Source organism: Canis aureus, chromosome 19 (assembly GCF_053574225.1).
Source record: "Canis aureus isolate CA01 chromosome 19, VMU_Caureus_v.1.0, whole genome shotgun sequence".
Lineage (NCBI taxonomy): Eukaryota > Metazoa > Chordata > Mammalia > Carnivora > Canidae > Canis > Canis aureus.
The window spans coordinates 48,741,438-48,758,951 of record NC_135629.1 but is presented as its reverse complement, the minus strand read 5'-3'; the positions used below and the strand labels follow the sequence as shown (position 1 = coordinate 48,758,951).

The 17,514-nt window shown below is 39.3% G+C and overlaps 2 protein-coding genes across 2 annotated transcripts; one reads left to right on the top strand and one right to left on the bottom strand.

Annotated features, from left to right (window-relative positions):
* Positions 1-268: 268 nt before the first annotated feature.
* On the bottom strand, positions 269-1,231 carry LOC144289340 (olfactory receptor-like protein OLF4). The gene has a single exon (XM_077857491.1). The coding sequence runs from the start codon at positions 1,220-1,222 to the stop codon at positions 269-271; it is 954 nt and encodes a 317-aa protein (XP_077713617.1). The 5' UTR covers positions 1,223-1,231.
* A 14,837-nt stretch (positions 1,232-16,068) lies between these two features.
* LOC144289339 (olfactory receptor-like protein OLF4) lies at positions 16,069-17,121 on the top strand. The gene has a single exon (XM_077857490.1). It carries the CDS (start codon positions 16,084-16,086, stop codon positions 17,011-17,013), a length of 930 nt encoding a protein of 309 aa, XP_077713616.1. The 5' UTR covers positions 16,069-16,083; the 3' UTR covers positions 17,014-17,121.
* The last annotated feature ends 393 nt before the right edge of the window (positions 17,122-17,514 follow it).

Sequence of the window (17,514 nt, the reverse complement as noted above, 5' to 3'; positions counted from 1 at the left end):
TTTAAAAACTTATAAAAATGTCTGTTGTCTCAGGTAAATGAAATTTCCAAATATTCCAGATCCATAGTTGGAAATACATTTCAGAAAGTGGAAAATACAAAGGAAAACACTAGTATATCAGAGAGAGCAGAGCTTAATAGAATTACATACATGGCATAGAGAAGTTGAAGACAAGGAAATCAACAGAAAGAGGAATACTTGTCATACAATATGAATAAAATTCATTTCTGACCCAGAGGCTTTGATCTCTGAAGTCTCAGCCACTTCTTCAGTCTTTTGACAATTGGCCACGTGGAGTCTCCTTCACAAAGAATGTTTTCAGAGCCCTCTTTATGTCTCTGTTCCTCAGGCTGTAGATGAAGGGATTCAGCATGGGTGTGATCACTGTGTACATCACCGAGGCCACTGCACTTGAGTGAGAGCTGTGGGTAGCAGCAGAGCTAAGGTACACACCAAGCATCGTACAATAAAATAAACAGACAACCAAGAGGTGGGATGCACAGGTGGAAAATGCTTTATACTTTCCCTGAGCTGATGAGATCCCAAGTATGGAGGAAACTATCTTAGAGTAAGAGTAAAGGATCCCAATGAAGGGACCACCAGCCAGCAAGACAGCTGCAAAATACATCACCAAGTTATTAAGAAAGGTGTCAGAACAGGCAAGTTGGATCATCTGATTGAGTTCACAGAAAAAGTGGGGGATTTGGAAGTGTGTACAGAAGGAAAGCCGCAACATCATTAAACTTTGTAACAAGGAGTTCAAGATACACATGATCCAGGACACCAGAACAAGCAGACCACAGAGCCGGGGATTCATGATGACCGTGTAGTGCAGAGGGTAACAGATGGCCACATAGCGGTCATAGGCCATCACACTCAAGAGAAGGACATCCAACACGGCAAAGACTATGAGAAAATAAATCTGCGTAATGCAACCCTTATAGGTGATGACTTTGCTCTGAGTCTGGGTGTTCTGAAGCATCTTGGGGATGGTGGTGGAAGTGAAACAGATGTCTACAAAAGACAGGTTGGCAAGGAAGAAGTACATAGGGGTGTGGAGGTGAGAGTCAGAACCAACAGCCAAGATGATGAGCAAGTTTCCAGAGACAGTGATGAGGTACATGAAGAGGAAAAGCCCAAATAGGAGGGGCTGCAGTTCTGGTTCTTCTAATAATCCCAGAAGAAGGAATTCTGAAATTTGTGTATCATTTCCTCGTTCCATTTGGTGGATGGAAGTGACTTCTGCGAAAGAGAAATAGCATGACCGATTTTCACACAAACTTGCATTACTCACAGATTTGAAATGTTACTTTATATATATATATATATATATATATATATATATATATATATATATATATGTTGTATATGGATATGGTCCTCTTTAGGGGATTGGCTGTGTCACATCGGATATGTTTTTTTCAAATGGCTTATTTCTTAAAACACCATATTTTTATAGTTTCACTGAGAAATTCTTTATATATTTCAGGAATATAAACTGAGTGCTGACTATGTTTCAGGCATTATGTAAGCAAAGAGCATAGGGTACTAAAGAACAGAAAGTCTGCAGTGATGGAGAAGGAATATATAAGTAGTGTGGAGGCAAAGCTGGCTCCAGACAGTTATCAATGACCCCCAGAGGATAAAATCCCACCCAATTAGAATTACACATTGAGCTTAAAAATCTCAACTTACTTTTTCTAACATTGGTATAATCGCAACTTAATGATAAAGAATATGAGAGACTTTTAAAAGTGTGAGCTATGCTGATGGAAGTCAGTCAGTTAGAGAAGGACAAACATTATATGGTTTCACTCATACGGGGAATATAAAAAATAGTGAAAGGGATTATAGGGGAAAGGAGAGAAAATAAGTGGGAAATATCAGAAAGGGTGACAAAACATGAGAGACACCTAACCCTGGGAAACAAACAGGGGGTAGTGGAAGGGGAGGTGGGCTGGGGGATGGGGTGACTGGGTGACAGGCACTCAGGGAGGCACTTGCCAGGATGAACACTGGGTGTTATAGTATATGTTGGCAAATCGAACTCAAATAAAAAATATAAAAAAATAACCAAATGATCCAAAGTAAAATAAAATAAAATAAAATAAAATAAAATAAAATAAAATAAAATAAAAAAGTGTGAGCAGCAGGCACTCTGTGAAATTGACACCAGCACTGAATAGATGAATTAGCTACTTAATCAAGACAAACAACAACGCAGTGATTACTGGTTCTGGGCTAAGTTGAATTGGCTCTCAGGACCATGTTTTCGGCTTCCATTCTCACTGACCCTCTCATCCACAGTCCACTGGCATGTTGAACTCACCTGACTGGGTGTTTGAGAAGAAGGTCACCTTGTGGAAGTCTGACTTCCTCCCTGCATGGCAGATCATAGGGACTAAAGGTCTGTCCTCAGCCAAGGCAGAAGGAAGGAGTGAAGCATTGGCCCTCAGTAGAAATAGGACTTGAAACAAAGAGATGAGAAGCATGGCCCTTACTGTCCAAGGTTATAGGGGCTGAGGTACAGGAGATGAGGACATATTACAGCTCCCTGTATCTGCTCATTAGGCACATTTCCTTCTTGTGACTTCAACTTCTAAGCACACGATTCCCAAGTGAAAGTCCTCTGGGCAAAAGGGACGTTTTCCTAATGAATCTCAGGTCCCAAAAGACTAGGTTAAAGGTCAAGTGAATCTAGTTTTGTTTTACTTTTTTAACTCATTTTTCCTGGCCGTGACTTCCATGTGTGAATCTCCTAGTACCTTATCCCAACTCTGAGTTATAATTTTCTCCAAGTCTAAGACCCAAGAACTTGGCTGGATTAGGTCTTTTTATCTTCAAAGCATTGACATGTGGTGGAGACCCAGCCCTGCTATCTCCAGACAGGATCTATTCTTCTTTTCAGTAAGGTGGATAAGTGGGTTCTTCTGATAATAAAGCTTGGCCACTATACGCATTGACTTCAAGACACATTTGCTGTTATAATTAGGAATTTCTTACTTTACCAAGAATTAAAACTGTCCTTTATCCCCTTGTTATAAAACTTGAATGGGTGAACTTGAATGTTGAAGGGGTACCTAGGTGGCTCAGTTGGTTAAGCATCTACCTTTTCCTCAGGTCATGATCTGAGGGTCCTGGAATGGAACCCCACATTGGACTCTCTGACAGTGGGGAGTCTGCTTCTCCCTCTCCCTCTGCCCCTCCCCTCTGCTCATATGTGCTCTGTCTCAAATAAATCAATATTTTTTTTAAAAAATAAAATGGTTGACAATAAGAACAGAAGTGTTTAGATCTTTCTATGTATTATGTGAGCTTGCATCTCTAGGGATTGTTTGATTCAGTATTTATAAACATGTTATCTCTGAGGATGCACACTTTTGAAGTCTATTGTAGAAATGGTGCTTGGCACTGTCTAAATGTCTACATTTAATATATGACTATGTGATTGGACTTGAGTATTTTTCTGTCAGGATACTTCTAGTTCTCAAGCTCTGGGTCAGTGGTTTTCAACAAGAAATGAATTTGCCCCAAGGGACGTCAGGCGATGTCTGAAGGGATGCTGCTGAACACCTACAATCCAAAGGAAAGCACCTCTAAAATATTATTATCCTGCCACAAATGTCAACCATAAAAGGTGAGAAACCCACCTGGACCAGGATCAATGTGCCTGTGAATCCACATGGATCCCACTATAAAAGCAGAATCTGATCACAGGTTTTGAGTGGCCCAGAGATTCTATTCTGCATTTCTCACAGGCTCCCAGGAGACATTAATGGACCACTCTTTAATGAGCAGTCTTAAATTAAATTATGCAGTCTTAATTTATGCACAAATGGAAACTCATGTGCACTCTGTCTCTTCATTTTAGGGTATCTCCTTTAATTCCTTAGAAACATACATTATCTTTATCAACCTCCCTCCACAAACTTGAAAGTATAGAATAAGTCACTTCTCAAAATCCCAGGGAAAGCAATTTCTGCCAACAGGTCCTGTCCCCATGCTATAATAAAAGCACCATTTGTACCAAAAAAAAGTGTCAAGAATTCTTTCTTGACCATTGTGCTTGGCCACCCACACCATGATGATATCCTGCTTGCCAAGGACAACCTGTTACACAGCAAGATCTGACTGACACAATAATTCAAGTAAACATCCATGAGGCAATTAGAACATGTGCTGCTTTTTATCTGTGGCATATGATCTACAAATGAGGAGGGAAGTCATGATCATTCTCTTATTCAAGCTTAATTCCCATGACTTTATGAACAAGTGACTATATGTGGACTCCCTTCAGGTCACTGAAGAACCTGAAGGACATGCATACTTGTGCAGAAGAACTGGTGACCTTGAACCACATGACCAGGAAGATGTCCAGCTCTTGTGTGAAACATCCTCTGGTCAAGCAGGGGGAAGGATTTCTGAGAAAAAAGAGGAACAAAACGGATGATACTGATACTGCTCATTCACTATCCCTTAGCATTTGTGACAAATATTAGGAAAAGGGAGTTATTTTGTGTAACAATAAGAAGAGTCATCTGGTAGGAAGAATTAGAAGTTTTCAAGTAGAGACAGGAAGATAATTTGGTGATATAACAAAAGAAACTAAAAAAAAAAAATACCCCTCACCTCAATGAATGAATAAATTCCCCAGTGTAGACACTAATGTTCCATGCTTCAATAAATACATGCACAGCATGAACTGTGATGTAAAAAAAAGAAATAAAGAAATATTTTGTGTAGTAACAAAATGAGTATTTGGAAATTTCGCTTCGTCATATTTATGGTCGTCCTGACACTAAGAACATACCAGGTCCATCTGTTCGTTCAAATTTGTCTTTTCATGTAGACTCCACTGGGAGATATGTACTTGCTAATTAGTGTTTACAGGGGCTATGGTGGGCTTTCTGGACACTCACCTGAACCACAGAGTAAAATTAGGAGACCAGTTAAGAAACACAGTAGCATCTTTGTAGAACAAGTGCCTGACATTACTTTTTTTCTTCTATTTCTGAAGCATGCATTCCAAAAACAACCATATTGAGTAAACACACTCTGAGGTGTGGGACACAATTACCATAGAAACCCTCAGGCTGCCCCAGTCATGAAGTATCTCTTTTGGGTAACCTTGATACTGACACATGAATGACCTTGCTTCCCCCTTCAGCAGATGAATTCCTTCCTTATTTCCATCTGTTGGTTAACATTCTGGCATTTAAGGGTCACAGATTGGAGTATTTGGAACTTGGTTACCTTTGCCCTGAGGATTCTCATGCAGTCACACACATACACATGCACGTACACACACATACATGCATTTGCACACACAACCACATCCACACTGGATGTGTACTCTGGCCTCCTGGCATGGTGTTACTATCATGCTTTTTTCACCCCCAGTCAACAATAATTTTGAAAGAAATGATACACGGCAAACTATCAACATCTGATTACCTTTACTCTGAAGAATGTGTATAAATACCTAAATTGCACTTGGTAAGCCTCTCATGAACATGGAAATACTGGGTTCCATTTTAAAATGATAACTTGGGCAGCCAGGTGGCTCAGCAGTTTAGTGCCACCTTCAGCCCAGGGTGTGATCCTGGAGTCCCGGGAATGAGTCCCACATCAGGTTCCCTGCATAGAGCCTGCTTCTCCCTCTGCCTGTCTCTGCCTCATTCTCTCTCTCTCTCTCTCTCTCTCTCGAATGCTGGGTGGCGGGCACTGAGGGGGGCACTTGACGGGATGAGCACTGGGTGTTATTCTGTAAGTTGGCAAATTGAACACCAATAAAAAATAAATTTATTATTAAAAAAATCTTAAAAAATAAAATGATAATCTTGTAATCCTGTATTTAAAGAAACATAAAAAAGTGGTTCCAAAAACACAGAGAGGAAAGAAATGGACACAAGGAATAAAAAGGAGATCTAATAATCTCAGGCAGTCCCTTAGAGACTGTGATGAGCAGAAAGCTTCCCTGGTTCTGGCAGCATTCCAGTCCCAGTACACATCCCCTGATGCCTAGAATAATTAACAAAGCAGGGAATAAACCATGTATTCAGACAAGAAAGGAGTGGTATTTATGATGTCAAGACATTCTACTGATTCTATACCCCTCTAAAAATGCTCAAAGGGAATAAACCTACAATTTGCAGCATAAATATACAACGTGCAACAACAGAACGGGATTTTTAAAAATGAAATTCTTTTCTGAATGGTTTTAAATACAAAACTTTTGGAATCAGAACGGCAGGTTTTGAATGTCAGATGTACCACGTATAAGCTGCTTAAACTTGGGAGAGATAACCAATCCATTCCAAATGTGAATATCCTTACTCAGGTCGTGGGGACAGCAGTATCCATCCTCCTAGGGTGGCAGACAGTGGTCATCAGTACATGTAAATAGCTTACGATATAGTTCCTTCCTGTGAGTAAAGCAGTGATTATCACCAGTGAAGTGACTTGGCTGAGTTTTTTCTTCTACCTCAGAAATGTCTCCATTGTTTCCACACCTCTTGATAATGATGTATTACAAAGTAAAGCTAGTTTGCATACTCCTTTTTTCATATTAAATACAATTTTATATGTGAATACTCGATGTGAGAGAAGATGCTGATAAATGTATGCCTCAAGAAGTGCTGTTGCAAGGGAATAGCTACCTGCATAGGCATGGGCTTTCTGTAAATAAAGAACATGTTCAAAAACACCACCTTAAAAAGTTCACTGCAGACGCTTTTATGTTGTAATTTCACTGGAACCATCTTATCCCCCCCATTCCCTTCCCCTGTCTCATCCATGATTCCTGCCATGTATTGTCAGCAATGATGCCTGTATTGCTGGTCCAATGGACACTTCTATTTTGAACACATTATATAAATTGCTTATTATGAGTCTTCCTTGTCTCAGATGAGTTCAAGGAAGAATAAGTACTGGATTTGCCTGTCTCTTATGCTGGTCTCTTGAGAACTGAGAAACTACAGGGAAAAAAAATCCTATCTGTATGGTGCAATGTCCCACGGGGGATGATGTGCTCAGAGGTTGGAGTAACAGGAGGGAAATATGCCTAAGGAGCAGAAGAGAAGCTGTAAATATCTCTTCTGCTGTTGCCCCTTAGCAGATACAACCTTAGGTTAAGTGGGATACGGGTACGTTTTCTGGAGTCCTAAGTCTGGATAGGAGACTCCTGCCAGATTGTTTGAGAACACAGCTTCAATCTCCATCATCAATCATCAAGTGAGATATTTATACTTCCCCACAGAGACTCCCACGCTGGTGAGTCCAAAAACCAATCAGGTACTGCAGGAAAGGGTCAGAGAGAATAAAAGGGTGGGAATATTTACCTGGAGCTATCTGAGTGCCAGTCCAGCCTAAGCCCAGCACCAGGACATCACTGTGGTTGTTGGTTTGGTTGATTAATATATTTATGATCTTAAAAAGAAAAGTAAACAAGAAATCAGCCATGCATAGGAGATTGTTGAGGATTAACTAGCTGTGATGGAAGCGTGATGATGACTGGCAGAAAGTAAAAGGTAGAACACATGTTCAAGAATCTTTGCAATTGAGGGGAAAAGAGATATAAGTATTAGCTATGAGGGATATGCAGTCAAGAGAAGGCATTCTTTTTATGCTTTTTAAGCCAGGAAAATTCAAGTATGTTCCCATATTGATGAGAAAGATCCAGACCAATGGATCATGAGACACACATTTCACAGTGTCCTTTTTCATGCTGGGTATTCCAATTAATTTTTTTAATTTAATAAGGGAAAAATATACTAAAAAAGCTTTACATTGCAATTATCTCCATACTGGTAAGGATGATGTATATTTGTGGGTTTCTTCAATGTTTGCTTTCTCTATTGCAAATTGTGCCAATTCTATGCTTTTCTTTGGTGGATATGGAGTGATTATATTCCTGCTTTTGACTGTATTTTTTCAAACATAACAGTTGGAGTTTTTCTAACAACTTTGCTGTTTGCCATACAGGTCCTTTTGTATGTGCAGATGTATTAGAGGTAGTAGGAAAGTTAACACATTTTGTGGGCTCAAACCAACCATCCATTTGCTCATTTTCCTCCACCCTCTTGATTAAATGTAGAAAGTTCTTCTGCATCATTTGAATTAATAAATCACCTTTTATACCTATTTTCAACCTGTCTCCACATTTTTGTTATTCCTTATTATACATTTTGGCCTTTTGTGATTAGATCTTTTTCAAAGTCATGTCACCTGAGCCCACCATTCGGAAGATAATCTTATGCATATGGTAAATTGTCTTTATGCTCTGGTGCAGTCTTTTTTATATAGCTTGTCTCCCTCAACACCACCATGTACACTTGATTCCATCATCTAGTATAATGCTATTCATTCTTTCAGTGATTGCATAATATTTTAGGGTGTGGCTGCATCATTTACACTTTTAGGGATTTTTTCATAGCCTTTATCATTAAATTGTTGTTATATTATATAATTGTTGTTATATCAATTATATAAAAATATTTTGAGACTGAGTTAAAATGCTCATTTCCTTTGGGAGCAATATTGTCCTCCAGGGACATTGAGCAATGTCCAGAGACATTTTAGGCTGTCAGATAGGGGAGATGTCACTAGAGGCCAGGGATGCTCTAAACATCTTACAATGCCCAGGACAAACCTTAGCACAGAGACTGATCTGGACTGGAATGTCAATAGTGCTGAGATAGAGAAACCCAGAGATAAATAAGACATATCTATATTTTTAATACTTACAGCTGTTCAGATTTTTCCCCCCAAAAGTTATAGCATGTCACATTTCTGTATGAAAATTAAAGAGTACCATTCTGTTCTTCTGCCTCGTGTAGGTTTTACTTCCTATTCTTTCTCCAGTTCTTTAGGTGCGAGGTTAGCTTGTGTATTTGAGTATTTTCCAATTTTTTGAGGGAGGCTTCTATTGTGATGTATTTCTCTCTTAGGATGGCTTTTGCTGTATCCTAAAGATTTTGAACGTTGTATCTGTATTTTCATTTATATCCATGAATCTTTTGAATTGCTCTCTAATTTCCTGGTTGACCCATTAATCTTTTGCCAGGATTCTCCTTAACCTCCAAATATTTGAGTTTCTTCCAAACTTCTTCTTCTGATTGAGTTCTAGTTTCAAAGCATTTTTTAAAATAATAAATTTATTTTTTATTGGTGTTCAATTTGCCAACATACAGAATAACACCCAGTGCTCATCCCGTCAAGTGCCCCTCTCAGTGCCCGTCACTCATTCACCCCCACCCCCGCCCTCCTCCCCTTCCACCACCCCTAGTTCGTTTCCCAGAGTTAGGAGTCTTTATGTTCTGTCTCCCTCTCTGATATTTCCTACCCATTTCTTCTCCCTTCCCTTCTATTCCCTTTCACTATTATTTATATTCCCCAAATGAATGAGACCATATAATGTTTGTACTTCTCTGATTGACTTATTTCACTCCGCATAATACCCTCCAGTTCCACCCACGTTGAAGCAAATGGTGGGTATTTGTCATTTCTAATGGCTGAGTAATATTCCATTGTATACATAAGCCACATATTCTTTATCCATTCGTCTTTCGATGGACACCAAGGCTTCTTCCACAGTTTGGCTATTGTGGACATTGTTGCTAGAAACATTGGGGTGCAGGTGTCCCGGTGTTTCATTGCATCTGCATCTTTGGGGTAAATCCCCAGCAGTGCAATTGCTAGGTCATAGGGCAGGTCTATTTTTAACTCTTTGAGGAGCCTTGCACACAGTTTTCCAGAGTGGCTCCACCATTTCACATTCCCACCAAGAGTGTAATAGGGTTCCCTTTTCTCCGCATCCTCTCCAACATTTGTGGTTTCCTGCCTTGTTAATTTTCCCCATTCTCACTGGTGTGAGGTGGTATCTCATTGTGTTTTTTTTTTAAAGATTTATTTATTCAGAGAGAGCGCAAGAGAGGCAGAGACACAGGCATCACACAGAGAGCCTGATGTGGGACTTGATCCAGGGTCTCCAGGATCACACCCCGGGCTGCAAGCGGCGCTAAACCGCTGCGCCACCAGGGCTGCCCTCTCAATGTGGTTTTGATTTGTATTTCCCTGATGGCAAGTGATGCAGAGCATTTTCTCATGTGCATGTTGGCCATGTCTATGTCTTCCTCTGTGAGATTTCTGTTCATGTCTTTTGCCCATTTCATGATTGGATTGTTTGTTTCTTTGGTGTTGAGTTTAATAACTTCTTTATAGATCTTGGAAACTAGCCCTTTATCTGATACGTCATTTGCAAATATCTTCTCCCATTCTGTAAGTTGTCTTTTAGTTTTGTTTACTGTATATTTTGCTGTGCAAAAGCTTTGTGGTCTGAAAATATGCAGGGGACAATCCCAATCTTTTGGTATTGGTTGAGACTTGATTTGTGACCCAGTATGTGGTCTATTCTGGAGAAAGTTCCAGGTGCACTTGAGAAGAATGTGTATTCAGTTGTGTTTGGATACAAAGTTCTGTATATATCTGTGAGATACATCTGGTTCAGTGGATAATTTAAGGCCCTTGTTTCTTTGGTGACGTTGTTCTTAGAAGATCTGTTATTTGCAGAAAGTGCCATGTTGAAGTCTCCTACTATTAGTGTACTATTATCTATGTATGTCTTTACTTTGGTTATTAATTGATTGATATACTTGGTAGCTTCCACATTAGGGGCATAAATAATAATGATTGTTAGGACCTCTTGCTGTATAGACCGTTTAAGTATGATATAGTGTCCCTCTTCATCTCTTACTACAGTCTTTGGGATAAACTTTACTTTACCTGATATTAGAATTGCTTTCCCAGCTTTATTTTGAGAACCATTTAAATGGTAAATGGTTCGCCAACCTTTCATTTGCAGGCTGGAGGTGTCCTTAGGTCTGAAATAAGTCTACACTAGGCAGAAGAAGGGAGATAATAAAGATTTGAGCAGAACTCAATGAAAGAGAGACTAGAAGAACTGTAAAACAGATCAACAAAACCAGGGGTTTGTTCTTTGAAAGAATTAATAAGATAGATAAACCATTAGCCAGCCTTATTAAAAACAAAAGAGAAAATTCTAAATTAATAAAATCATCAATAGAAGATGAGAGATTACAACCAATACCAAGTAAATACAAATGACTTTAAAAAAGTATTATGAGCAGCCATATGCCAACAAATTAGGCAATCTAGAAGACATGGATGCATTTATGGAAAACCAAAAATTACCAAAACTGGAACAGGAAGAAACAGAAAACCTGAACAGGCAGATAACCATGGAGGAAATTGAAGCAGTCATCAAAAACCTCCCAAGATACAAAAGTCCAGGGCCAGATGGCTTCCCAGGAGTATTCTATCAAACATTTAAAGAATAAATAATATCTATTCTACTAAAGCTGTTCCAAAGGATAGAAAGGGATGGATATTTCCAAACTCGTTTTATGAGGCCAGCATCACCTTAATTCCAAAAGCAGACAAAGACCCCACCAAAAAGGAGAATTTTGGACCAACATCCCTGATGAACATGGATGCAAAAATTCTCAACAAGACACTAGCCAATAGGATCCAACAGTACATTAAGAAGATTATTTACCATGATCAAGTGGGATTTATTCCTGGGATGCAAGGCTGGTCAAACACTTGTAAAGCAAACAACATGATAGATCATATCAATAAGAGAAAAAACAAGAACCATATGACCCTCTCAATAGATTCAGAGAAAGCATTTGACAAAATATAGCATCAATTCCTGATCAAAACTCTTCAGAGTGTAGGGATAGAGGGAACATTCCTCAGCATCTTAAAAGCCATCTATGAAAAGCCCACAGCAAATATCATTCTCAATGGGCCTCTCAATGAGAGCCTTTCCCCTAAGATCAGGAACAAGACAGGGATGTCCACTCTCACCACTGCTATTCAACATAGTACTAGAAGTCCTAGCATCAGCAATCAGGCAACAGAAAGAAATAAAAGGTATTGACTTTGGCAAAGTAAAAGTCAAACTCTCCCTCTTCACAGATGACATTGATATGGTATATAGAAAAGCTAAAGACTCCACCCCAAGATTGCTAGAACTCATACAGCAATTCAGCAGTGTGGCAGGATACAAAATCAATGCCCAGAAGTCAGTGGCATTTCTATACACTAACAATGAGACTGAAAAAATATAAATTAAGGAGTCAATCCCATTTACAATTGCACCCAAAAGCATCAGATTCCTAGGAATAAACCTAATCAAAAAGGTAAAGGATCTATACCCTAAAAACTAGAGAACACTTCTGAAAAAATTGAGGAAGACACATGGAAAAAATATTCCATGCTCATGGATTGGCAGAATTAATATTGTGAAAATATGTATGATACCCAGGGCAATTTACACATTCAATGCAATCCCTATCAAAATACCATGGACTTTCTTCAGAGAGTTGGAACAAGTCATCTTGAGATTGTGTGGAATCAGCAAGGACCTCAAGTAGCCAGCGGAATATTGAAAAAGCAAGATACATCCACGAAGGCAAAAGAAACAAAAGCAAAAATGAACTATTGGAACTTCATCAAGATAAGAAGCTTTTGCACAGAAAAGGATACAGTCAACAAAACTAAAAGACAACTTACAGAATGGGAGAAGATATTTGCAAATGATGTATCAAATAAAGGGCTAGTTTCCAAGATCTATAAAGAACTTATTAAACTCAACAGCAAGGAAACAAACAATCCAATCATGAAATGGGCAAAAGACATGAACAGAAATCTCACAGAGGAAGACATAGACATGGCCAACAGGCATATGAGAAAATGCTCTGCATCACTTGCCATCAGAGAAATACAAATCAAAACCACAATGAGATACCACCTCACACCCGTGAGAATGGGGGAAATTAACAGGGCAGGAAACCACAAGTGTTGGAGAGGATGTGGAGAAAAGGAACCCTCTTGCACTGTTGGTGGGAATGTGACCTGGTGCAGCCACTCTGGAAAACTGTGTGGAGGCTCCTCAGAGTTAAAAATAGACCTGCCCTATGACCCAGCAATTGCACTGTTGGGGATTTACCCCAAAGATACAGATGCAGTGAAACGCTGGGACACCTGCACCCCGATGTTTCTAGCAGCAATGTCCACAGTAGCCAAACTGTGGAAGGAGCCTCGGTGTCCATCGAAAGATGAATGGATAAAGAAGATGTGGCTTATGTATACAATGGAATATTACTCAGCCATTAGAAACGACAAATACCCACCATTTGCTTCAACGTGGATGGAACTGGAGGGTATTATGCTGAGTGAAGTAAGTCAGTCGGAGAAGGACAAACATTATATGTTCTCATTCATTTGGGGAATATAAATAATAGTGAAAGGGAGTATAAGGGAAGGGAGAAGAAGTGTGTGGGAAATATCAGAAAGGGAGACAGAACATAAAGACTCCTAACCCTGGGAAACTAACTAGGGGTGGTGGAAGGGGAGGAGGGCGGGGGGTGGGGGTGAATGGGTGATGGACACTGAGGTGGGCACTTGATGGGATGAGCACTGGGTATTATTCTATATGTTGTCAAATTGAACACCAATAAAAAATAAATTTATTATAAAAAAAAGAAAAAGAAAACCAAAGTGAGGGGCATCACAATCCCGGATTTAAGTTGTACTACAAAACTGTGATCATCAAGACAGTATGGTACTGGCACAAAAACAGACACATAGATCAATGGAACTGAATAGAGAACCCAGAAATGGGACCTCAATTCTATGGTCAACTAATATTCAACAAAGCAGGAAAGACTATACACTGGAAAAAGTACAGTATCTTCAATAAATTGTGCTGGGAAAATTCATTTTCCCATGTGCATCCATGTGCAGAAGAATGAAACTGGACCATTCTCTTATACCGTACACACAGATAAACTCAAATGGATGAAAGATCTAAATGTGAGACAAGAATCCATCAAAATCCTAGAAGAGACCACAGACAACACCCTTATTGAAATTGGCTATAGTAACTTGTTGCAAGATACATCTGTGAAGGCAAAGGAAACAAAAGCTAATATGAACTATTGGGACTTAATCAGGATAAAGAGCTTCTGCACAGCAAAAGAAACAGTCAACAAAACTCAAAGACAACGTACAGAATGGGAGAAGATATTTGCAAATGCCATATCATTTAAAGGACTAGTATCCAAGATCTATAAAGAATTTATTAAACTCAACACCCAATAAACAAACAATCCAAGCATAAAATGTGCAAAATATATGAATAGAAATTTCACCGAAGAAGACATACACATGGCCAACAAGCATATGAGAAAATGCTCCGCATTACTTGCCATCAGGGAAATACAAATCAAACCCACAATGAGATAGCACCTCACACCAATGACAACGGTGAAAATTAACAATGTTGGAAAGGATGTGGAGAAGTGAGAACCTTCTTGCACTGTTGCTGTTGCTGTGAATGCAAACTGGTGCAGCCTCTCTGGAAATCTGTGTGGAGGTTAAAAATAGAGCTACCCTACGATCCAGCAATTACACTATTGGGGATTTACCCAAAGGTAAAGGTGCAGTGAAAAGTGAAGACACCTGCATCCCAATGTTTATAGCAGCAATGTCCACAATAGCCAAACTGTGGAGGGAACCTTGATGTCCTTCGACAGATGAATGGATAAAGAAGACGTGGTCTATATATACAATGGAATCAGAAAGGATGAATTCTCACCATTTTCTTCAACTGGATGGAATTGGAGGGTATTATGCTCAGTGAAGTAAATCAATCGGAGAAGGAGAATTATCATATGGTTTCATTCATACATGGAATATAAGAAATAGTGAAAGAGGTTATAAGGGAAAGTAGGGGAAATGAGTGAGAAAAAATTAGAGAGGATGATAAAACATGAAAGACTCCTAACTCTGAGAAACAAACAAAGGGTAGTGGAAGGGGAGGCCGGCAGGGAGATAGGGTAACTGGGTAACGAGCACTGAGGAGGGCATTTGAAGAGATGAGCCCTGGGTGTTTTACTATATGTTGGCAAATCAACCTTCAAAAAAAATAAATTAAATAGATATCTAGATGATAGATAGATAGATAGATAGATAGATAGATAGAGAAAGAAAGAAAGAAAGAAAGAAAGAAAGAAAGAAAGAAAGAAAGAAAGAAAGAATAAAAAGAGTACCAAGAACACCACTCTGGTCAAAAGTTTCAATCCCAATTGTTGTGATAGCTCTAAGGTTCTTGACAGGCTGATAAGTATGGAAGGGATTTCCTGTTGTTTTCATAAACAATTAGTGAGTTTGAGCAAAATTCATATATTTGGTCACCATTTTGATTTGCCCATTATTATCATATGCCCATATATACTATGCCCATTTTAATTTTTTAATTAATTTTAATTTTTTGAGGAAACTCTATCCTGTTTTCTACTTGCTGCACCTGTTTGCATTCCCACCAATAGTGCATGATGGTTCCCTCTTTTTCATGTCCTCACCAATGTTTGTTATTTCTTGTCGTATTATACTAGTCATTATGACTGATGTGAGGTGATATTCTTCTGAATGTCACATAGATGGAATTATTTTATCTCCTCAGATTGTTCACTGTTCATATGCAACAATGCAACTGATTTTTTTGAGAGTTGACTTTCTATCCATTACTTGGCTGAATTAATTTATTAGTTTTATTTGTCTTTTTGTGGCATCTTTAGGATTTTCTACATATAAGATCACAGTCTGCATAAATAAATTGATTTCTTCCTTTCCACTTTGGATGCTTTTTCCCTTTTTTTCTTTCTTTAATTGCTTTGAATAGAATTTCCTGTGTTATGTTGAGTAGAAGTCAGGAAAGTAGTCATCCTTGCCTTGTTCCTGATCTTACAGGAAAACTGTTCTCTGTATCCCCATCACATATATTTGCTGTGGGTTTTTCATAAATGGCTTTGTGTTGAGATAGTTTCCTTCTATTCCTAGGTTTTAGTGTTTTTATCATGTTCCATACACAAATATAAAAAAAATTAAAAATAAACATTAATTTTTTGAGGTTAGAACATAAACAATAATGACCCTGCCAGGATAGTAATGGATGATTGTGTCATGCTCTTTCTCTCTTATAGTCACACTGATGACATGGAACTAGAGAATGATACACGAATTTCAGAATTTCTTCTTCTGGGATTTTCGGAGAAACCAGAATTGCAGCCCTTCCTCTTTGGGCTTTTCCTGTCCCTGTACCTGGTCACCATATTTGGGAACCTGCTCATCATCCTGGTCTTCAGTTCTGACTCCCACCTCCACACGCCCATGTACTTCTTTCTGGCCAACCTGTCCTTTGTAGACATCTGTTTCACCTCCACAACCATCCCTAAGCTGCTGGTGAATATACAAACACAGAGAAAAGTCATAACTTACAAAAGCTGCATCATGCAGATGTACTTTTTCATACTTTTTATAGGTTTAGACAACTTTCTCCTGACTGTAATGGCTTATGACCGATTCATGGCCATCTGTCACCCCCTGCACTACACAGTCATCATGAACCCTCGGCTCTGTGCACTGTTGGTTTTGGTGTCCTGGATCATAAGTGCCCTGCACTCCTTGTTAGAAAGCTTAATGGTGTTGCAGCTGTCCTTCTGTACAGCCTTGGAAATCCCCCACTTTTTTTGTGAACTCAATCAGATGATCCAACTTGCCTGTTCTGACACCTTTCTTAATGATTTGGTGATGTATTGTGCAACTGTGCTGCTGGTTGGTGCTCCCCTGGCTGGGGTCCTTTACTCTTATTCTAAGATCCTTTCCTCCATACGTGGAATATCATCAGCTCAGGGAAAGCATAAAGCATTTTCCACCTGTGCATCTCACCTCTCAGTTGTCTCCTTATTTTACTGTACAGGCCTAGGAGTGTACCTTAGCTCTGATGCTCCCCAGAGCTCCCACTCAAGTGCAGCAGCCTCCGTGATGTACACGGTAGTCACACCCATGCTGAACCCCTTCATCTACAGCCTCAGGAACAAAGACATAAAGGAGGCTCTAACTGTATTTTTCAGAGGGAAGCCATAAAAGGACCATTTTTCAACAAGTATCTATGATTGCAGGCTTAATGCCTAATATCAGAAATTGTGAATCTTTAATCATATCATGAAATAAAAATTAATCCCTCTATTTGTATCCTGGAGTGTCAATTTTTCTAAATGTCTCTTGCTTTATTAATTTTTTCTTTTTTTAATAATAAATTTATTTTTTATTGGTGTTCAATTTGCCAACATACAGAATGACACCCAGTGCTCATCCCGTCAAGTGCCCCCCTCAGTGTCCGCCACCCATTCACCCCTACCTCCCGCCCTCCTCCCCTTCCACCACCCCTAGTTCATTTCATAGAGTTAGGAGTCTTTGTTCTGTCTCCCTCTCTGATATTTCCTACCCATTTCTTCTCCCTTCCCCTCTATTCCCTTTCACTATTATTTATATTCCCCCTGGGATCCCTGGGTGGCGCAGCGGTTTGGCGCCTGCCTTTGCCCCAGGGCGTGATCCTGGAGACCCGGGATCGAATCCCACATCGGG

Excerpts from the sequence above, each read along its gene's own strand:
- LOC144289339 (XM_077857490.1), top strand. The coding sequence starts at position 16,084 with ATGGAACTAGAGAATGATACACGAATTTCAGAATTTCTTCTTCTGGGA.
- LOC144289340 (XM_077857491.1), bottom strand. The coding sequence starts at position 1,222 with ATGGAACGAGGAAATGATACACAAATTTCAGAATTCCTTCTTCTGGGA.